The following is a 23,799-nucleotide window of genomic DNA, read 5'->3' on the forward strand; positions in this document are numbered from 1 at the left end:
CGAGCGTGCTGCAAAATCTATTTACTAGGTATTTAGACGCCGAAAATGTCCATTTTTAATGATGGCTGCGTTGTCGAAACAGACAATTTTATGTCACTTGGTGTTTCATCTGAGTGACACAACACACGATAAATGGCTGTTCCGAGGCCGACCGCCAATGACCACTTTGCAGAAACAGCTATACAGCTCATCATTAAAAGAAGCCCAGAAAGTAAAGCAGCAATTAAAAGAGACAAGTAGTGGCTGCGGAGATTCCTACCTGGCTGACGGCTATTGAAATTGTGTATCAATGTACATTTGTTCAGGGTAATTTTATAACGAAGCCTTTATTTTTTTTCATTGCAAAGCCAATTTTGTCAAAACATACATTTTTGAAACTTTTGACCCTTTTTCTCAGAAACCACAGACACTAGAAACATTTTTTCCCAGTACGTAGCAAAGACAATGAAAAGAATCAGAATCAGAATTACAAAAATTAATGCAAGAAATTTTGTTTCACAGGATGTTTATTGCTAATTTTGGCTTGGAAATTGGTAGGGTACAGTAAAGAAACAAACAAACAATACCAAACAGCTATTAAACAATTATACTGGTTCAGTTAAGAGAGCATAAAAAGCTGATTACAATGATACCAGTGTGACTGCCCTAAGCCTAGTAGTACCCAAGAAAAAGGGTTCCGAACGTCATCTTAAACACATGGGAGGTATGGGCCTACTCTGTCCCCTTAAAGGAGGACATGGCCTTCGAAGGTGAAATTTTTTACTTTTTGGCAAAGAGTGATGAAATTAGCACGCTACTGGAAAGTGCGCTAAATAAATAAATACAAATTTCCAAACATACACCTTCCGTAGTTTTGACATTTAAAATTTTTCACTGCTATACCAAACTTGCAGAAAGCCTGCTTTCACAATGAAACATCAAGGAGCCTAGTGTCGCCCTTAAATTTTAGCCAAAGGAATGGTTCATGCAGTGACGTTTTCCAAGTATTTTTATCTATCTTATTGTTTTATACACAAAACATTATATTTATGCTTGCACAATGTGCTCATTAGTCATTTGAAATTAGTGACAAAGTGAAGAAAATGAGAAAGTAATCCAGAAATATAAGACCGTCACTGCATAAAGAATTTATAAGGAACACAGTGCAACTAACTGCATGAAAATCCATGAAGCCATTGTCATGCTAGGCTTTTTGCGAGCAGGGCAATCGGGTAAAAAAACGCTTCACAAAACTGGTATATCACAGAGATATCAGCCAGTTTTCTTGCTACCTACGGTCACAAAAGTCATTTATAGGCTGTTCTCGAGAAAAATCTTTTGATATACTACTTATAAAGGCCTTACAGATGTAAAATCAGGTGTTTTCTAAAAATCGATTTTCAGATATTCTCGTGGTGAATTGAAGAAGTCAATTTCAACTGATCTTATATTGTTGAATTCAGAAAGAACTAAATCATGAAACTATGCCATTTTCTTTTGGCTCAGTCAAACACATCAAACTGTGTGAACAATAATGTCACTTAATTATGTTTCACAATTATGGTGCTTAGACATAACTCCACATTTTTATATTATGATGCACATCAATAACAATATAAATAGTATAGCTCTGCACAGCAGGTGCATGGCTGAAGCTTCATTTCAATCTGAACCCAACAAAATTGAGGGAAAGCGTCTTAACAACCCGGAACAAACTGCCCAAAAAGGTTTAATTCTTCCATATTACGGGAACTAATTGAGGTATACTAAAACTAATTGCATTTTTGATAACAGGAGGAAGAAATACATATACACACTCAACTTCATTCTGATATTTGTAATAATAAGAAATTCCATTTTAAAGGGACAGTGAGGAGAGCACTATTAATATTTTTTTTTATAGCAAAATCCGATAGTTCGGCATGTCATGGCTGTGTTGCCACTTGGCCGGCAGCAAAAGATGCATTTATTTCTAAGAAATTTGGATTCGAAGTTGAAAAAGTTTTTCCCGCCACTCTGATTCAATCTTGGGATTCTCCTATGACGACACAGGACTAAGTGACGTGAAACATGACGTGAACATGACGTAACGCAGACTCCGTGATTTCTGGCGGCCAGCAGTGCGGCCTAGCAGCAGCCGAAAAGAAAGCTACCGCCGGCCGCACGTTGAAGGCGTCTATCGGCTATTGCGGCCGTCGCTACAGTCGCTTCGCTTACGTTTGCACTGGCGTTTTGCCAGCGTTATGATGGATCTCGTTCTCGAAGTCGTCAACGAAGTTCTCGCAAACAGACACCTTTAGCAAACCGTGTACCAATTGTTACCGCTAGCGGAATACCGGGAGCCCGCCTAGCCGGTGAGCAGGAGCTGATTGGTCCCGATGCTTCAGGCGCGCGCGTAGCTGCCGGGCACGTGGCGCCATCTGGCGACGTCAAGGAGATTTGCGCATGCATTGGCTGCGCCTCAGTGATTTGTACCTTCTCGGGTCCTAGAGTTGCTAGAACCAAAGGTTCTAGCAACACTGTTTTGTCCTATGACGTCATCGCGCTTGTACTTGCGAGCTTGGCCTGTGGCGGCGATACCTGTATTTTGGTTCTTGCTCTTTTCTACGTTACAAGAGCTTTGTTGTCAGTATGAGTGGCGTTTTTGTAATCAGGAGCTGGTATTCTGTCGATACAAGCCAACTTCAATTTCTCCTCAGTGTCCCTTTAAGACCAGAGACCAGACCCTTGAGTTCAGTCACTGATCCCAAGGTCATGGGTTCAACCCTGGCTGCCACAGACATACCTATACCTGATGGAGGCAAAATAGAGAAGCACCCATGTGCTGTGTGATTACTCAATAATCGACCCACAAATTCTGCCTTGCCTAAATTTCCCAAGCAGAAGAAATTTAATGAGTGCTATTCTCCAATGGAGGCATTTTCAGTTTTTTCAAAACTGGACAGCGCCCATTTTAATACTGGTGGTGGTATAGTTTCATTTTCGTCTCATATAGATGTCATTTTTAGACGAGTTTGTCTGGAATAAAGGTATGCGTTAGAATTCAGTAAATATGGTGCAGTACCCTGACCTCCACCAGTCTACGATTCAGCAGTAATTCATAAATGCTTGCGCTCGTGAATACTAAATATCTAGCTCAGCTAGCTCTTTTCTTCCTATGCCTATTTAAATCAATCACTGGTGATAGATAATTTCAAACCCCAACCTAGGTTTGGTTTGGTTTTATGGCCTTTAACATCCCAAAGCAATTCAGGCTATGAGAGACACTGTAGTGAAGGGCTTTGGATAATATAACTGGCTGGGGGTCTTTAATGTGTACTGACAATGCATACACGGGCCTTTAGCATTTCACCTCCATTGAAATGCGACCGCTGTGGCCGGGATCAAATCCGCACATTTTGGGGTCAGCAGCCAAGCACCATAACCACTGACAATGTACCTCGCTTCATCAAACTAAGAGTGCTATTACCAACTGATATTTTATGCAACACAGCCGATCAACTTGCTTGCTGCAAACTCAGCATTACCCACAGTGCATGGTGAGCTGCCACAGGTACATGAAATTTTACTGTTCCTGTTCCACTCCTTACAAGACTCTGTTTTTGATGAAATCTCCACATCAGACATCCTAGACTCCCATCATATTGGGGTTTACATTCTTTTTACATCCATTAGAAATGATAGGATAATAAAAGGCAGAGAAGGAAGGCAGAAAGGAAAGAGGGGCCCGTAATGTGTGGCTCAAACACAGGCTTCGATCTTTGAAAGGGCTTGTCAAGGCCGGGTGTAGCCGCGGAACATCAAGTGCTGACCAAGCAGAGAAGTTGAATAGCTTCAAGTGCCAGTAACCTAGCCCTCATTTCAGAAACACCTGTTAGTGGAATTTCATTTACGTTAAACTTAGACCCAAATGTTGCACCTCTAATCAAACTTGGCAGTTACGTTTTGTGTGTGTATGTGTGTGTGCATGTGCGTGTGTGCACACACGCATCTATTCATGATGCACACAGCCACACGCACTTTAATGGCAAAGAAATTAAACTGTAATGAGCGCTGCAAGTGATTGTGGCTGTATGGCACTACAGCACTTCCTTGTGCTCTTGAGGAGTGACATGGGAATCACATCACTGAAAGACACTTTGGAAAACACCAGATATGGTATCTATGAAGTCTTTAATTATATCCCGAAAAATTTTCTGTGCAAAAAGCCAAGATGTGACTGTAAAGAAATGTTTTTGCGACTGTAAGTAGCAAAAAAACTGAGACCTTCCTGAAAATGCCAGTTTTCTCAGAAGTGCTTCTGCAAAAAGCACAGCATGACAACAGCTTCATGGATTTTCATGCGGTTTGTTGCACTGTGTTCCTTGATAAATTCTTTATGCAGTGACGTTCCTGTATTTTGGAATTAGTTTCTCACCTTTCTTTTACTGTCACTAATTTGACATGACGATAATGAGTGCATTATGCAAACATGGATATAACAAAAGGGTGGAAATTTGGGCTGGTTGGTGCATGATCTGAGGATAAAAAACAGCGCAAACGGGGACGAAGCAGAGAGAGGGACACGACGCTGACTAACAACCAAGTTTTATTGCACGTTCACAGGTTAAATACCACTCGTTCGTGCTTCGTCCCCGTTTGCGCTGTTTTTTATCCTCAGATCATGCACCAACCAGCCCAAATTTCCACCCTTTTGAAGTACCTTTCTAGTTCAACGGGCACTTTCCTTTACCCTTCAGTGTTTCACCCTCGTTCTTTCTATGTCAATCTAGTTTCATGGGTAACTTGCAGAGCCCGGCTCTACAGTTTTTCCATACGGACTTCATTTGTTCCACCCGATGTGGCAGTGCTCTTCGGAGGCCTGGCACCGTCAGAAGGCCACGGCAGGAGAGTTTGCCGGATTCTTCGTTCAGAAGCGTGGAGACAAGCTCGGTTTTACTGTGACTGCTTGCTAGCGGTGAACCTGAACTGTTCCGCAGATGGATGCGGCCACAGCCGCTATCGCCAAGATCGTCGTGTAGCCAACCAAACGGCGGATATCCTTTGGCACCAAACTTTACAGCAGCTCCCGAAGAAGAAACAGCGGCCTTCCCAACCTCAAGGTCAAGAGTTGGTGGTCTTAGGCGATGCGTCAGCACCCGACACGACGACGAGGTTGTTGAACATGGGACCCAAGTTTTGTGTTCCCCCACGTCCTAACAAGACCGAGCTCTTGGGACTTGTGAGGAGCGTGGCATCCAAGGCAAAGAATGGCGGTGGAGATAGGTGCATTGACAGCGCAGTGGAGTGCCTTCCCAGAAGACAGCCTCAAGCGGGCCTTGACCTTCTGAGGTCAACGGTGACGACCCTGCGTGAAGCTGACCTGCGGCTACTGCAGTCGGACAAGGAAGGAGGATTTGTCCTAGCCTCACCTCATGTGTACAACGATAAAGCGGACAAGGCAGTGTCAGACAACTTCAAGGAGCTGGTAGGTGTGAAACCGGCGAGATTGAAGAAAAAAGTGATGACGATGTGCGAGGATATGGGCCTGACGAAGATGGCCTCTGCCATAAGCAAGTGCGAAGAGACAAGTCTGACAGTCTTCTTCACAGCCAAAACTCACAAAGAAGAGTGTCCTTTCAGAGCCATTGTGTCGGAAAAAAGAACCTGGCAGAGCATTGTGGGCGGTTTTTTACAACGGGCCCTCACCGAACTCACGGTGGACGACCCGTTCCTGATACGCAAGCCTCAAAGCGTGGACGACTTTCTTCAGGGTGCCTGTCAGCCCAACTTGAGTGGCTTATCGATAGATGTAAAAGACTTGTACTACTCGCTCCCGCAGAATTTGGTGTGCAGAGAAGTCGAAGAATGCATTGACCGACACGGCGTGGTGAAATTTCAGAACTCTTGCGGCCTGTCGAAAGGAAATTTTATGGAATTATTAACGAGCTACTTACAGTCCACCATCATCAGTCATAAGGGTAGTTTTTACATTCAGCGGGAGGGGATATGCATCGGGTCTTCGCTCGCCCCCATTCTGAGTGATTTGTTTCTGGCGCGTATTGACAGAAGTCTTATGACTGCTATTCAAGTGACAAGCATCATCAAGGTGTTCCGTTATGTAGATGACTATCTAATTCTTTATAAAAAGGACGAGACAGCACGACAGCAACAGCACGTTGGCCAAATCATTGACGTTTTCAAAGAAGAACTAAAAGGACTAGAAATAACGAGCGAACTCTCAGAAAACAACGTTCTGCGATTCCTTGACTTGACGCTAACCTTTTTAGACAGTCATGTTTGTTGGCGGTACGGACCACGAAGCAAAAAGGGACTGCTTCCTTACACCTCAGCCCACTCCAAGATCATCAAACGGGGAATAGTGAAAGCAGCAATGAAAGCCGCATTGACAAGATCTTGCCACCATGAAGTACAAGCTAGTTTCGACGCCCAAATTTGTCGGCTGGAAGCAGCAGGTTACCCGCCGCAGCTACTGTCCAGTGTCGCAGAAGGAGTACTGCAAGAGCTTAGAGGCAGGAAAAAGATCAAGGCCACATCACAAGAAAGGAAGCCATATGCAGTAATTCCATACATTCATGGCTTTTCACACAACCTCAAGAAGGTAGGCGAAAACGTTGGCGTAAAAATGTCAGCACCTAACAAGTTAAGGAGCATGTGTGCCAAGGTAAATAGTGAGCGAACGGGAAGGAAGCAGCGCCAAAAGAAGCACAAGAACATGCATGTGAAATGCATTAAAAACGTCGTCTATCAGATACCACTGTCATGCGGGCACACCTACATCGGCCAAACAGGCCGCTGTTTAAATGAAAGGCTGCAAGAGCATAAAAGATCTTCGAAAGGCGCCATCAGCAGTGAACTGGCAAGACATTGCCGAGAGCATGAATGTGCTCTCCAACTTGGCAACACCACAATCATATCTAACTACCCAGACCAATGGACGAGAGAAATTGAAGAAGCCATCAACATTCGGCAAAATGGTGAAGAGTGCGTCAGCATCCCTTCCATTTCACTTCGCGACAGCGAAATTGACTATCTATGTATGAATGCATAATCTCATGCCACGTGGTTTTTCGTCTATCACGCCTCCCCTCTTTCTCTTTTTTTTTCTTCTTTTTTCCTTCCTTTTTTGCACGAACGAGTGGTATTTAACCTGTGAACGTGCAATAAAACTTGGTTGTTAGTCAGCGTCGTGTCCCTCTCTCTGCTTCGTCCCCGTTTGCGCTGTTTTTTATCCTCAGATGGATATAACATTCTGTGTAAAAAAAAAAATTGGGCTGCTGAAAACATTTCGAGAATGCAACTACATGAACCATTCCTTTGGGTAAAACTTAAGGGCGACTGCAGGCTCCTACCATGTTTTGTTGTCACGCCAGGCTTTCTCCAAGTTCGGTACAGCATTCAGTGGACTTCCAAAAAAGCATGCCAAATTTCACATCTCTACATCAAAAAATGAATAATTTAACCTCTGATCCCAGTGTCCCCCTTTAATAAACATTAGGAGCACAAGGAATACCCCGCAATGAAATGTATGACCTATGCCACTGATGCCACCTGTTGAATCTCAGAAGCTGTGCTCAGCCATGACTACTTTGCAGGCTTGTACAGTGGTTATTTTGCTTTGAAGAAAATTACTATTTTCTTCGAATAACTTTAAAGTGAATGTTTCGAATAGTTTACTCACACAACACCATCACACCTGAAAAAAAAAAAAAAAAAGTGCATTGATGCTTTGTTGCACTCACTTAAGCTAGTCTATTTTTTGAATAATTGGCCATCCAAAATTAGGGGATATGACCTCCACACGGGACCAAACTATAAGCGGGGGCTGGGTAGGCTCAGGTAAGCTGTGGGCACTGCGCGCCTCATGCCAGTGTCCGTTCCCACCATGCAAATCGCACACAAATCAATGCGCTAACGAGGATTCAAACTGTGCACCATAACTTTGGCCAGCTCGCACTGGCAGTTGCTTTCCTGGATGAGTGGTAAGTAGCGTGACAGCAAACTCTGGTTCTTTCGGTGACCTCTGGAGTGTGTGTTGTGCTAGGATCCGGAACTACAGAACCCCTGACAGACAGTTCAGTTTGTTGTTTAGTCAGCCACGCGTGGAGGACATGGAAGTTGCAGTTTTATCGCCTTTGATTGCCACTTCCCTCAGACTGCTGCTCATCATTGTGAGTGTGTCATTATGTAGCAGTTGCTTTGTAAGCAGTTGTAAGCACACTGAACCTAAACCACACAAGGCGAGTGTTCTGGAAATGTTATTGGCTTCCAACTTGTTGCTGGGCTTGTTGGTGTCTGTGTTTGGGTAGCAAGTTGGCGCAACACAAGACTACCACAAAGCAGACACACGGGTCAGAGGTGGTGTCTCGGTGCGCCTCCCTTGTGGTCGCCTTGCGTTGTGCTAACTTGTTACTCAAAACTATTATGGTCTTACTGAGAAATCACCAAATTCTGTGCACAAGTTGCATCAGATTTCAAATACCAAACAGTGAGATTGAATTCAATACCAAATGCTTTACCATTCAATCGGATATTCCCATAATCCTGCTAGTTTGTCCCAAACAAACCAATCTGAGCGTTTCGGCCACGAGGGTGCCACCCATGTTTTCACCCAATTATTTTCAGGAGTAGTACTTAAATCTAAGATTTGAGCAGAGTGAGAGAGCTGAAAAATTATTTGCACACCAAGAAGATTGGAAGGTTGAAGCCCAGAACCCCAGGGGGTGGACAACTCATGGAAGTAAATTACCCTGAAACAGTCTCGAACCGTGTCCTTAGCTTTATCCATACTACTTACTCAAACCAAATTAGCATATCATACCTAAAAGCAGAATCTGCCTTATAAGTCTTGCTCTGCGTCACTGCACTCTCACTAACCCTTGTCTATCACTCCCACTCCTAGCTCATTTTATCACATCGGACATGTTCAAGTCACTAGCCTCGTGCCATACTACTACAATTTCTGCCTCCCTTGTTTCCAGTGCAGCTCCAGAATGGAACAGCCTTTCACAATGCCCAGCTGTCATTACCTGTCCATTAGTTTTCCTGAAAGCTATCCCTGAAACCATGTGCCACACATTGCACTTCTTTCCTCAGTGATGTCAAGCTGCAACTTCTGTCTACTACAAGTTTTTTTCTTTTCTAGAAGTCTTTTGAGGTACAAAAAGTGAAAAATCCATTATTAGGTGATAAGTTTTGCTGGACTCAAACACCGAGAAAGTTCACTCCAAATGGAATTCCTAACTCTCTCATAGTATACTTAGTGATCATCATCTATTCAAGCAATATGTCTTATCTTAGTCAAAATAGAATCAACAGAAATTAACACCCGATTTGACAGCTGCCAATCAATCAACATCAATAGACAAGCCTTTTAGAGTTCATAAGAAGTACTAGAAAAATAAAAAAACTGGTTTTTGAGGAAAGGAAATGGTGCAGTATCTGCTTCACATCTCGGTGGGCATGTAAACCACACCGCAAGGAAAGGGAAGGGATAAAGGAGGCAGTGAAAGAAGTAAGGAAGAAAGAGGTGTCATTGTGGACGACTCCAGAAAGATTTCGACCACCGGGGGATCTTTAATGTGCACTGACATCGCACAGCACATGGACACCTTTGCATTTTGGCTCCAACAAAAAACGGTCGCTGCAGCTGGGTTCGAACCTGGGACTCCGGCTCAGTAGCCGAGAGCCCCAACTACTGAGCCACTGCAGTGGGTAGGTAAAAAGTGGTGTCTTACTTTTTCAGGGCGAAGAAAGAAACCTGTTCCGAGAGGCGTTGGCGAATCCTTACGCCAGGAACTCCATAGCTGCACAATGAAGAGGAAGACAAATGCATGATTTATTAAAATAACAAAAAATGAATCAATCATCAACTTTCTGTACTATTCTTACCTTGCCATTTGGTTGAAAAGGCAGCCATTCTCAGCCCGTTTCAGGACTAACACTGGAAATTTGATGCCCTTCTCTTCCAGCTAAGTAACAAAAAGGAAAATAACAGCACATGAGAGTGAGCCTTTGGTGCATGTACAGTGGACTCTCGTTAAACGGAACCTCAAGGGACCGGGAAAATATGTTCCGTTTATCAGGAGTTTCGTTTAGAGAGAGAATAGGTTCAGCATTGCGCAATCCGCTTCCGCGTGATCCCTACGCGGCTGGCGCGCGCGCGCAGTTGGCAGTCTCAGCGGATCTCAATTTGCGAAATCTAGGTAATAAGGAGAACGGTACACTATGAGAACAAACTTTATTAGAGAAAAATAAGCAGTGAATTTTTTTTCCAGTAGTACTAGTACTGAAATTTAAAAAAAAAATGTCAAAAGAGTGGGAATTACCACTTATTGGCTAGTGAAAAAGGATTTTATATTTCCTTGTTTGAGCTCTCGCAGCCGTTTTTTGTTAATGGCATCACCGATACTTGACAGGCTGTGCAGAAACACTTCCGAACCTTCTTCTCGTTGGAAGAAACTCTTCAGCATTTGGACTGCCGATTCCGCCTGCGCAGGTGTCACCACAGGATCAGAGTCAGCGGTCTCGTTTTCAAGCTCTTCCTCCTCGTCTTCACTTTCATCAGGGGGGCAGACATCAGCTATAATGCTGTGCACGGTATTTTCTGGGCACGTTGCCACATCGCTGTCGATCTGGACATATTCATCAAGTTGAACGCCCATCGCAGCACAATTCTCTAGTAGCAAATCTTCCTCAGCTGCGTCGTGAACATCATCAGGCTCACTCTGTGTGCTGGGTTTTTCTGTGGTTGCGGCAAACCCCGCATGCCTGAAGCAGCTGGCAATGGTGGTTGCACTAACCTGCCGCCAAGCATCATCCAGGAGGTAAACGGCACGCAGTACATCTACCTTGTACTCTTTCCCCTGGTCCATGCATAAGAGCATCCTCCTAAGAAGATTTTTGCGGAAGCGCGACTTGAGCGTTTGAATCACACCCTGATCCATAGGCTGCAGCAGTGCTGTGGTGTTCGCTGGCAGGAATTCCAGCTGTATGGACTTCAAACCTGGCACAGTTCCGTGTCCAGGGCAGTTATCCACCAGGAACAAAACTTTCCGCTTGTTGCGAGAGAAGCGCGCATCCTCGCGATAAACCCACTCACTAAAAATGGCTTGCGTCATCCACGCCTTGCCATTGGATTGGCCTGGTATGAAACGGGCAAGGTTGCGACGTTTTTGAAGCAACGAGGATGCTTCGATTTGCCGATCACTAGCGGCTTCAACTTATCGCTGCCCGTCATGTTGGCACCGATAAGGACGGTCAGCCTGTCCTTGCTCAGTTTCCCTCCGGTGCATTTCTCCCCTCTAAATGATAGCGATTTTGAGGGGAGCAACTTGTAAAAGAGTGCAGTCTCATCTACATTGTAGATGTTCTCTGGATCGTATTCCTCCAGAATCTCGGGCAGCCGTCTTTCTCGCCAGTCTCCGCATGCCGTCGCGTCAGCAGCGGCAGCTTCCCCTGAAACAGCACGAAACACCAGTCCATTGCGCTCTTTAAACCGGGTCAGCCACCCTTCGCTGCACGAGAAACCCTCGATGCCGAGGTGAAGAACAAATTCAACAAATTCTTCCGCTTTTGCACGAATTAGTGGCCCGCTGATTGGGATGTTTTCACTGCGGGCTCTGCGCAGCCAAAGCACCAGGCATTTCTCCAAGTCTTCGTGGTCAGCCGCTCGCAGTCGTTTTCTTTGAGGACCAAAGCGTGACGTCTCGAACGCCTCCCGCAGCTTGTCCTTGTCCTGAAGAATTCTTGTTAGGCTGCTTTTGGGGACGGCGTACTTCGTCGCTAGCGCCGTTTTCGTGAGGCGACCACTCTCGAAGTCGTTGATGATCTCCATCTTACTTTCCAACGCAAGTGCATTGTGCGGTCGTTTTTGCGCTGCCATCGGACCGAACAAAAGCTCTAGGGCTTAGGCCTAACTGAACACAACCGCCGTGAACGCGAGCAAGCGATGCGGAGCAGGGTTGCCAGGTCCTAAACTCAAAAAAGCGCCACAAAAATCGCAAAAGTAGCCAAAAAGTAGCCAACGTGCCGCCGGAGTGTCAAAAGTAGCCAAAAAAGCGCCAAAGTGGCAGAAAAGCAGCACAAAAAATTTGTAATTCTTGCCGAATGCAGGTTAACACTGGATGCGAATAACTGAAGTATAAAAGCATCAAATCAAATGAAAGGAAATACATGAACATCATGGGACAGGACCACGGAAACACGCGAGGAATTTCAAAGGGAGTGAAAGTGTGGGAAAGTAACCAGAAGAGTTTTCCTTCTCTGCAGAGGTGAAATAATTTGGGTTCCTAAGCCACTTTCATAACAATTTGCATTCCCATTAAATATGGCATGCATGGCTTTCTCTTATGAAATTTTTTCTCTGTTCTGTAAACAAGGGCATGATTTCATATGCGCCTATTTCTTGTTCGGTTTTTCTCCTGCGATCTTTTTTTCAGCTTTCTATTGCAAAACAGACTGATCGCCGCGTGCCACGTGCAGTTCATATGTATTGAAGGCATAGAAAGCACGCGGCCTTGGCCAAAGTTTTTCAGGTCAAATGGGTTGCTTTTCAGCCACTTATGGCTCCCCAGCTCTATATCGCTATGCGATACGAAGATCCTTCGTCATCACGTTTCAAAACTTTTTGGTCTTCCCCGCTCGCCACTAATCAGCTAAAAAAAACCATGTGCCTTGAAAAATTTCAATCAGGACTGCAATTCTCAGCATCATACAAGTGGCTGTCGGGCTGGCATGTGCGGCTGATCAACTCGCTTTGAACCAGTTGTCAACTGAACACACAGGTGTATCAGATAAGTAGCAAGACACTTCCCTGTTTACCTGAGGTGCATTCAGTGACTAGAGATATGACATTTCTTATTACTAGTTCTAAGGAAGCTACATATCCGCATTGCATAGCAGAGCCACAGTTTCGGAGTCTCGGCTGGGAGAACAAGTCCTGCGAGCATTAAGTGAACACAGGAGCGAGAAGTATTTTATGTCTAGGAGATGATTACAGGTACATTTTTAACAACAGGGCAGGCACCGTAGAATAACAGAGTTACGTGTGGCATTCTAACGCTCTCCAGCAAAGATGCACTGGGACCATTGGCGAAAAAATAGGTCTATTATTCAGTCCTCACTTCGAATTCAAATGTAGCCAAAAAGTAGCCAAGTAGCCAAATTCAAATTTTTGTCGCCAAGGGGTCCCAAAAGTAGCCAATTTGGCGCAAAGTAGCAAAACCTGGCAACCCTGATGCGGAGGGCAGTGTACGAGCAAACCGGAAACCGCCGGAGACGGAAACCGGAGAGGTGACGCGGGGAGGAGGAGGAGGGGAGCATTGATGCGTACCGCGATGGCACTGCGCTTGTCCAACTAGTTGCGGTTTCGAGTTTTTCGGTTCCGTTAACGCGGTGGTCGCAAAATTTGAGTTCCGATTAACGAGATTTTTTTTACATTGGCTTAATACAAAACCAACCAATCGCGAGGCGTTTGTTCCGTTTAAGCGGTAGTTCCGTTTAACCGATTTCCGTTTATCGAGATTCTACTGTACATGGATTCCAACCAAAGTAAGAAAAATGGGTTATCTGCAGAGTACAGTGTGCCACCAGCTTCTGCCCGTAGTGGCCATTTTAATGTAGAATAATCCCTTACTAAACAGCCGCAGACTGCATTAAGGACATCAAGCCAACACCAAACTTCTTCCAAACAAATAAAAAGTGTACAGAGCCAACAAAAAAAACAAAAAAACGTGAAGATAATAAACTGGCTGTGGAGGAGACAAAAGATGCCATACGTACTTTCTGCACAATCTCATCAGACGGCCAGTCCAGAAGTTGACAAACGTTGCCAGTGCTAATGTAGGGCTCAAGCGAATATTTAAGAACCATCAGGCAGTGCCCTGTCTTGAGGTACTCACTGACGAGAAAAAGAGGGAGAGAGAGAGAAAAAAAGCAAGACATATGTTAAAGGTCTGACATGATCATGATCAGTATTTTATATGTGGTCTTCCACAAGACAAATCAGAGCAGGGTCGCATCAAATGCGGCAAAATGCAAACTTTGCTCCAAAGGCATGCAAACCAAAGCACAAGTGACGTAGTCTATGCAAACCACCAGTGTACCTAACTGCTTATAAAGCTAGTTGTAACCAGTGCTGAAAAAAAGAAAAAAATGCAAGCTCAGTGCTGGTAATAGCGATGTTTGCATCAGGCATTCACCCAGATCTAAATGGCCACACCTGAGCCTGCACTGCTTGAACATGACACGCTTCCTCACCCTCTCACATCCTCCTGGCGCGCCTGGCTGGCATGGGCCAAGTAAAGTGGTTTTCTCTCTCTCAGACTTTTTGAGATGCGCTGATATTGTTGCAAACCGTTCAGGACATTGCAGATATGCATGCATGTGGTTGCAATCCTTCAAGAACGAACTAGCGGTCCCTAATGACCCACCACAAGACGTCAGCCTACATGAAGAAAACCAAAACGCTGTGCCCCAGTGGCAGCAAAGAACACTGCTTGAAAAGCAAACCATAAAACCTGTTGCTGGGTGCGTTGGTGCATGTTTTCGAGTAACAAGGTAGCGTAACAGAAGACTACCACAAGGGAAACTTCACCACTTTCCCATATTGTGGCCTTGCTGAGAAATCACTTGCTGCAGTGTGCAAGCTGCTTGTAAAAACTCGGGACTGCAAATATTTCTCGGCTATGGACAAATGGAGCTAAGAATAGTTATTTAGACGTACATCCTCCAGATGCAATTAATACTTCGGTTTGGGCAAGCTGGTTCATCCTTAGATTGGTGTATGGGGGTTTAATGTCCCAAAGGCTATGAGAGACGCCGTAGTGAAGGGCTCCGGAAATTTCGACCACCTGGGGTTCTTTAACGTGCACTGACATCGCACAGCACGCGGGCCTCGAGCATTTCACCTCCATCGAAATGCGACTGCCATGGCCAAAGGTTCATCCTTAGATGGATGCAGCTTGCACAGAAGGGACAAGTTCAAATAAAGGGACACAAATGACAACACCTTTTTCTCAAAACATGTACATCCTAAACGTCAATTCTGTCTAACTCTAATATATGAACTGCAGCTGATATCTGCAAACATCCCGCAGCACTTGCATTGCATGTGCGAAGCTTCCGATTTTCTTCCTCTCGTCCAACAGGTGATAGCATGCAAGCATATCTACACTAACGAGAATCATTTTCTCTAGTTGGTTAGCGAAGTATGTGCAACAGGACAGCACCAAAATTGACCTGAATGGTATCAAGTCAAGCTTTATGTGATGCAAAGTACAGCAACTCTGTCATTTACAATCTAACATTTATAAGACTGTACAGGAGCAAATGATTATAAGCACTGTCAAATTATAAGCACTTACAGTTTCACAGAACGAGGTGGCCTGGGTCCATCCAGCTCTTGCCGAAGTACTTCCATGAAATCTTCATCCCTGTTTTGAGAACAAAAATTCGAGGGGACATTTAAGCTCCGGATTAAGGGTATGACTCGATAGCATTAATGAGTTAATGCCCATTTATGTGGAATTGGTCATTCTTGATTTTACGCTCATAGATCCCTGGGAGTCCTCATGCCACTTCTGTTGCAGCGGTTAAGCGATGCACCACTGCCCCGCCCTGCCACGGTGGTCAGTTTGCTCACAATCCGGTGGGCGGGTTGTGATAATGCCACAAGGTCATGTGACCTAGGTGGCCTACCCAGGTTGCTTCTGCAAAGATTTTTCGCTCACAATGCTGACAATGATGACGCCGGATTCTCAGCAGGGACCCTTAACGCTATTACATTAAAAGCTGCTCAGGGCCAGTTCTCATAGTATGTGCATTATTCACCGAAAGGCAGTCAAATGAATGTCTACTTACAAATGATAAGTAAAAATCATCACTCTTGAATAAAGTACAATCCCGAAGAAACGAGGTCTGCCTGGATAGCAAGCGCATCGCACCACACAATTTGGAAGCAAAGAGTTTGGAGCAGTTTGATGCAAATTTTTATCAGGATGGCACAGCTTATATGGTTTGGCACAGTTTAGCGCATTTGGTGCAAAGGTGGCATCACTGAGATCACAACCGGATCTCAAACTAAAAATGAGGCCAACCATAAAAAAGGGCCTTAAAAAAAAAAGCAGACTGTACACAATGCGCATGACGCAATCAAACACAGAAAAGCTTCCAACGTGTTTATGCACGCGGCTTCCTATGCAGCAGCAGCCGCAGTCACTGCCGTGCCGTCATTGCATCGTGCTGCCCAGTCCTGCACCCATTCACACTTTCCTTTCCCTACTCTCCTTTCCTTTCCTAACTTTTTCGGCACGTTCTCTTACTCAACAGCCCATTCTGCCTTCTTCCCATATCCACAACCACCCCCTCCTTTGCTTCTGTGCGCCATGCACTTTGCCCGTAGTCACTGAAAAGCTGGCTTCTCCTAGCCGCTTGCAAGTCCGGAGGCAAAGGTGGCTTTACCCACCTTGATGAGCCAAGGCAAGAAAAGAAATAACACTATATTCATACTTGGGTTACAACTAAAACACGAAGTGTGTTCTGAAACAGATGACCCAAACAAAATATGCCATATTCGTGCAATTATGGTAATCATCTCAACTATCTTGAAAGCAAGATTCTGGTAATGAACGAAGTCTACTGATGCCTTGACATGCTTGACATGCAAAAATGTGCTCGCATCCTTCTGTGGAATACAGGCACCTTTCAAAAGCAATATCCTTAGTGGTGAAAAAAAAAAAAAGTTTTTAGTTTTGAGTAATGCCCAGCAATTATTCTAAGGCTTCCTCTTACTGTAGTAATGGGTCACTCAGGAACAAAAGCAAGTATATCAACCAGGTTCCAAACTTATGGGGCTGCGTCCCACTAATGGGCACTGTCACGAAACCGGTTGCAGGATTGTGCACTGGACCATCATCAAAAAGATCATTCAGTCACTACTCACTGCACTGTGTCAAACAAGCACCAATCTCGAAGTGAAAAGAATACTAGGCACTACACCAGGCACTGCAACAGTCACATTCGATTTTAATTGTGGCACATTTGATTATGCGAGGAATGTTTAAAAGAAAGACATGATTATTTTATGTATTCCTCAGAATATTTTAGATTCTTGGATTTTCATTTCACAGAATTTGAACTTTTCCGCCGCAGAAAGCTAGGGAACCTAGAGATGACACTCAGGGCAAAGCTTTCAAATGAAGCAAGCTGTTTGCGGGTGAGGACAAAAGAACATGACTCGGTGGTGCAGACTGACATGTGCACTTCGCAGCCATCGGAAATGGAGCTGCATTACCATGCGGCAGTATGTGGAAATGTTCATTCAGTCCGGAAAGGCAATAGGCAATTACAGATAGGTTTGAAGTGAAAATAAGCTCATTTTGCTCCAAAATAATATGTAGCGCATAATTAATGGAAGGATTCATGCAAGTATTTTCCTTTTGGCCACTCCATATGTTTCCCTATAAGCTTCTCCTCATTTACCTGTCTCATTCCTGATTTACTTGCACCCCCATGCACCTCTACCTATACACATCATTGCACTTCTTTTAGGCTGCACTGTCTTGTCATGTTTGCTTCAAAGGGTACATATTTTACATTTTAAACATACTTTCATTGGAAAGCAGTTTCCGCAGCACTGTTTCCTAGCCACCACACTAGCAGATACTTATTGATATACTAGATTTACAGTAACTGGAAAAAATTATAACCCAGCACATTCAAAATGACTACCTCCGCACCCACAGGTGCGAAATAAACACCTTTAGCTCATTCACTATAATCACTGAACCAAGACATTTTCGCAACAGCTGCTATGTCAAAATTCAACTCAAAAGCTGGCTGAAAATATGGAAGCAAGCTTGTCTTCCAGCTATCAGTTTGCCTGCAGATGCCGCCTCCATATTTGACCACGCATCCTTCCTCAAGGCTTGATTTGGTATTGGCTTATGGGGTTTAACGTCCCAAAGCGACTCAGGCTATGAGGGACGCTGTAGTGAAAGGCTCTGGAAATTTCGACCACCTGGGGTTCTTTAACGTGCACCGACTTGGTTGGTTTGTTTTTAATACTTTACAAAGTTTCTTTTTTCCCTCTTAATGTGTAGGGCTGTATTCCATGTTGTATTGCATCCCCTGCTAGGAATTATGTGTGCACATAGTTCATTTGATAAGACCGCACGCAGAACACTGTTGAATGCCAATTAACTGCTGTATAAATAACATAGCTTTCTGAAAATTCTTTTGCTTTGTTCTTGCATTTTTGCCGGCAAACTACTCTGAGTACTTTGTGAAGTGCGATTTTTACTTACGTGCTTTTTATAATCAATATTGTTTAACTCCCCCCCCTATGTAATGCCCGGAAAGACCCTTAGTGTAAGTGGAAGGGGCAAAGGTTATGCTACATTACCATATATACTTGTGTAGGGCCGCACTTTGTTTCTGCATTTTTCATGGGTGCGGCCCTTACACGGGTGCAGCATTTTCCCGCAATTTTTATCTTTACTACAGCGGAGCCATGATTATGCATCCCCCTTTTATGCTGTGACACTAGGCATGTGCGAATATTCAAAGTACTATTCGATATTCAATTCGATCCAAATGTTTGGTAATCAAAATTTCAAAGTACTTATCGTGAGCGAATAAGGTTTCCAGAACTCTTGCCGTGTGTGATTTCGAATAAGCTTACCACCTATGGGACTGCACCGCGGTGCGCAACCAAAGGCCCCCTCTGCGCCGCGTGCTTGTGCTCCCACACGTGTGCCAGAGCCAGTCTGTGCTTGCTCGCGGCAACAGACAAGAAGAGGCGGAAGCATGGCGTCCAGATCTGTATCTGCCAGTTATCTGCGCTACCCCCGATGTGCACACTGTAACCGGCACGGTGGTGTGCATCAATACAGAGATTTAGCATGGCGCAATCTGCTTCCGCTCACCGCCAGTGTGCACATGCTGACTGGTCCCGACAGGGCAGGCGTGGGCAGTGGCTCCCCGTGGGAACGGATTGCACTATGCTTAATTAGACTGACGCTCCCGTATCCACTCTTCTCTGCGAGAAATTTGCTAAACAAGCGCAACAGTGTGAGCTGGAAGGGGAGCTAGCACGAGACACATGAAGATGGGTGCCCTTTCTGATGCCTGACGCAGGTGACGCTGGGCGCACGCTGCATAGGGTGCCTTGATACAGTTTCCTTTGGTCCCAAGGAAGCTGCATCAAGGCACCCTAGGTGCGTACACCTAGCAAGTGTCATGGAGTCACTGCTTAAAAGCAGCAGCTGAGCGACGATGCATTCAAAATTAAGAGCAGCAGATGGAGACTCCACATATAGTTCTCACACCCCACAGATACATTGGCACCGCATGCAGGTCGACTCCTCCAATTTCCGATGGCCATTTTTACAAAAAGTCAACACAGCTTCAATGAGTGTAACAAAGCTTCAATGCATTCTTTTTTTTTATTTTGTATGTGTGATGGCCTTGCACGGTAAAAAAAATGCATGATTTTGAAAATGCCTATTGTGACATTCAACCTTTTTTTGCGAGCTAGAAGTACTCGAAATATTCGCTTTGAAATCATTCAAAGAAAATTATTATTCGCTTCGAACCAAAAAACCTCTAATCGTATATGCCTATGCAACAAATTTTTATGCCATTATGCCAAACTAGTGACGCCCCCGGCGAATCCTGAAAATACGTACCGTATTGAAAGTATGAACAACAGAATGTGCGCCAGACAACCGGCGCGAATAACTGCCTGGAATAAGATAGGTTGCTAGATCATTTACTGGAAATATCACGTGATTTTAAGTTTCAGATCCTCCGAAGATCGAGCGCTTGACTGACAGCTGGCCGACAGTACGGAGTGGCATTCCACGTGTGCAACCCGTGGCTGTCTTGTGCGAGGTGGCCTTTGCCTGGCCTGCTTTTTCACACATTTCACTGTCAAAGGTGTAGCGAAAATTAATTATAAGTTAATTTTAATGTCAGGTTATTGAGTGATGGCAAACTGCTAAGAGGTTAGACCATCTATGAAAAACTGTGACTAAATTCAGAGCGCTTTCGCTGCGGCTTCAATGTGAAGTACGCCAGGCCTAGTGACAGCGGGCGACCGACACGATACTGCGCCGTATATTGTGTCAGCGCTGTATATTGTGTCAGCGCCTGAGCCTGGCCGCCGGTGGTAAAGTGCTGCTAGCGTGGGTGCACCTCATTCTAGCTTCTGCGCAGCATAATGTTTGTAGTAAACACCGAGAGCACATGATGAGTTAGCAGCGCTGAGGCACCATTTGTTTGCAGTTCCAGGTGCAGTCCAACCTGCAGGACGACTTTGTACAGCGAAATGTACAATGCGGGCAAAATCATGCACACATGAAACAATTCTTATGGCTGACTTCCATTTTTTTTTTTCCAATTACTGGCTGCCAAGTTGGGGGTGTAGCCCTTACACAAGTATATACGGTATTTTAAGGGGAGGGGAAGAACAAGCTTACTCGGGAGGTTGACCCGATGCCTGGTCCTGTGCACCCTCAGGTTGCAGACTAGCAGTTGCAGTTGCACCAGCAGATGACTCCAAGGAGCGGCCCAGGGATTGTGCAGATGTTTGTGCACTTAAATGAGCAGTTGGTGGCTGAATAGATGACCTTCCACGTGATGATGCAGCAGCCTCAAGGATTGCCCGCATGAATGGATCACTGGGTGGGAGCCTAGGTTGACGAACTGACTGCTGACTTATATTGACTGGTACATAGCTTTGAAGCGCAGATGACCAGACAGAATACTGCAGTGGAATCCGACTCACAGGAGGCACTACAGGTGCCTGCACCACAGGCTCATTCTGTGCACCAAATGCAATCTTGGTCTGCCCAGTCAGCTGAGAGTGGCCTTCAGTCCATGCTCTGTTAGCCGCGATGGCCTGGCTGTGCTGATTGGTCCAGTTATGCATCGGCTTAGTTTTATGAGGCACCCTTGTTTCAACTCGTGGCTCGGTTGATATGGCAGGTGCTCTCTGCATCAGGCTAGCTAAATGCCAATGATCAAGAGTTTCAGCCTGACCGGGGGCGTAAAGCTGGTGAAACGGACAAGCTTGCCCACTTGCTGTGTAGCCATTGGCTCCTTGAGCTTGGCCATTTACTGAGCCCTTCTGAGGGCTTCCAGTTGCCCAAACTTGCTTATACGTTGAACCTTGCTCAGTAGCTTGAGAGGGAAACATCGAACAATCTCGCTTGGTTGATTCACTCTGGTGGCGTGTCCATGTTTGTTCAGTTTTCACAGCTTGGCTGGTTTTCCAAGCTTGTTCCTTGGCATAGTCTGTAAATAATGACCAACTTTGTTTGGCCGCCTCGCTTCGCTTGGTCGCGTCGCTTGCCTCATCTTGCTTGGTCTCCTCGCTTCGCTTGGTGCCCTCACTTCGCTTGGTGCCCTCACTTCGCTTGGTGCCCTCACTTCGCTTGGTGCCCTCACTTCGCTTGGTGCCCTCACTTCGCCTGATTTCTTTACTTTGTTCAGTTGTCGCACTTCGTCTGGTTGCGCTCCAATGGATGGTTTTCCTACCCTTTTTGGCTGACTGTTCTTCCAGATCTGTTTCAAAGTGTGGCATTCGGTAAGCAGGCTCAGCACTGTGAGCTGCCGGCATACTATAGCCAGGCTGAGCAAGATGATCTGTAAGAATGCATCTGTCTGAGTGAACACTAAGCGATGGGTGCTCAGATGGCTTTGGAGCTACAGGTTCACTTATTTGCGGTGGAATGTTTGCAGACAGCGACGTCTTTCGAGTGCCCCGTTTTTTTGGGCTCTTGGAATGTTTACGGCTGCCCATGGTGCCCGCTGCCTGCTGTAAAAGGGAAAGAACAGCAGTGAATAAGTGCTTGGTAAAACCAAAATAATGTGAACTGACAGTTATAAATGATGGATCAGTTGGAGCAGGTTGCTGCCTGCATGATGTAATGTACCAACTAAGGCAGCAAACTGAGCAACTGAGTAAACTGTGAGCTCAGAGACATTGTGGTGGAGGGCTCCGAATTAACTTCAACCAATCAATGTTCTTTAAAGGGACACTAAAGGAAAATATCAAACTAAGCAAGATGAACTGACTATTCCTCGGGAACACTACCATCATTTTTTCTATGCAGAAAGGAGGCTGCATTGCTGATAAACCACAAATGAAAGTCCTGAAACCCTTCCACATTTAAAGTGCCTGCAAAAAATGAACTGCCTTGACTTCGTTTCAATGACATCTTTGCAGTGGAACCCTCCAACCAATCAGAGGTGCCACTTCCAAAGACCAATAACGTGGCTGGAAAATGAAAAAAAAAAAAGTCAACAGATCAGTGGTCACAGCAGGAAGGTGGAATTGGAGGCTACCTCAGCCCTCCACTATTTCAAAGGGGGCTCTCTGCTACATTGCATGTGTCTCGTCTCGTTGCAACGCAAGCATACGGAAGAAACAGGCACCACAGGTGCGGAAGAAACTATGCGAAGTCATTGGAGGCAGCCACAGACTGCAGAACAAACTCCTAATCGAGCTCACGCATGTATACATTGGTGATGATGATGCGAGTGTGCATCTTTCGGTGCATTGTGTGCTGTAGTAAAGTGTACAGGGAAGTTTCAAGGGATCCTCAAAAGCAAGCAAGCAGCAGTCATGCTCCAAAGTATTCCACCAGCACATCTGAGTAAAAAAACCGCATGCGTGTTTACTGACTAAATGTACAGCAAGTATGATCACACACAACCCTTGTGATTGAGTCTGCTGTAGTTGCGATTTTTACATTCATGAATTGCTCCTGTGGGTTGTAAGTGGAAACGAACCAGGGTACGTTCTGCCCAGCTGTAGCCTGCAGCCTGCCAGCTATAGCTGCCTGTAGGGGATGCATGCATAATCTTGACGAACACTAATCAAGTATTTGCATGTTTTTCTCGCAGAAAACCGTCCCTTGCGTGCTGGCACCTCATGTACTGTGCGCGTGATGACCTGCGCAGGGAAACTTCTTTTCTTAGATGAGACAAATGAGAGGTAATGGTGCATGCATGTGGTACTTATCACATATTTTTCAGCTCACCTAAAAGCATAGTCGCCTTTCCACTGCACAGAAAAAATGTAGCCTGAGTACACAGAATGTGGGGCAAAGAACTCAGCGCTCCTGTTTGTGACTGATCTGTCTCTCCATTGCCTTTTTTTGAGCTGTTTTCATTAAGACTCTTCACTTTGTGCCTTGCTCGCCATGCTGCTTTCCATCTATTTCGACGGTAATGCCCATCGAGAAGGTGAAATAGCGTTTCTCCAGAAAGCTCATCATGAGTACGTCACCTGTCACCTCTGCACGAATCTTCCAAGTGGCGATGCCACATGTACAGTTAAACCTGGTCAAAACGAAACTGAAAAGTTAGATTTTTCGTTACACCCAGGTTTTCATTAATCAGGGAGTGATTACTCATTGAAATCCGCCCAAGCGCAGCCATGAGGCTAATTCACTTTTGGCCAACACAGTTCCCACTTCAGGTTATTGATCAGTTCGCTCTCGCTCTACCATAAGCTTGCCGTCCCGGTTAGCTCAATTGGTAGAGCGACTGTTCCGGTGAAGCAGTGGTCCCAGGTTCGAACCCTGGACCAGGACGAATTTTTCTCTAACTACGGAGTTTCTGAGAAAGCTGCACAGCTTTCCTTTGTAGCCCTATGGCTGCGCTTAGGTGGATGTCAATGAGTAATCACTTCCTTATTACAAATCTACTCCACCTTGAGGGATTCCCCTAAAACATTTGGCCAGGTTTCCATTACAGGCAGTTTTCGCAGAAGCGTCGAAAGGACACTGAAGAACGGAAACCAAAATGAGA

General features: G+C 45.2%; 1 protein-coding gene across 2 annotated transcripts in view; it reads right to left on the reverse strand.

Annotated features, from left to right (window-relative positions):
- LOC149353615 (uncharacterized) overlaps positions 1-23,799 on the reverse strand; it is a 99,251-nt gene that overhangs the window by 13,769 nt on the left and 61,683 nt on the right. For both annotated transcript variants that reach the window (XM_089582691.1, XM_089582690.1), the window contains 5 exons: positions 20,460-21,799; positions 15,345-15,413; positions 13,762-13,879; positions 9,871-9,950; positions 9,717-9,785 (listed from right to left, as the gene is read on the reverse strand). In XM_089582691.1, coding sequence (XP_089438817.1) covers positions 9,717-9,785; positions 9,871-9,950; positions 13,762-13,879; positions 15,345-15,413; positions 20,460-21,799 — 1,676 coding nt within the window. The remainder of the gene's footprint in view (positions 1-9,716; positions 9,786-9,870; positions 9,951-13,761; positions 13,880-15,344; positions 15,414-20,459; positions 21,800-23,799) is intronic.

This window comes from Amblyomma mixtum, chromosome 3 (assembly GCF_055824585.1).
Source record: "Amblyomma mixtum isolate Tamu chromosome 3, ASM5582458v1, whole genome shotgun sequence".
Taxonomy (NCBI): Eukaryota; Metazoa; Arthropoda; class Arachnida; order Ixodida; family Ixodidae; genus Amblyomma; species Amblyomma mixtum.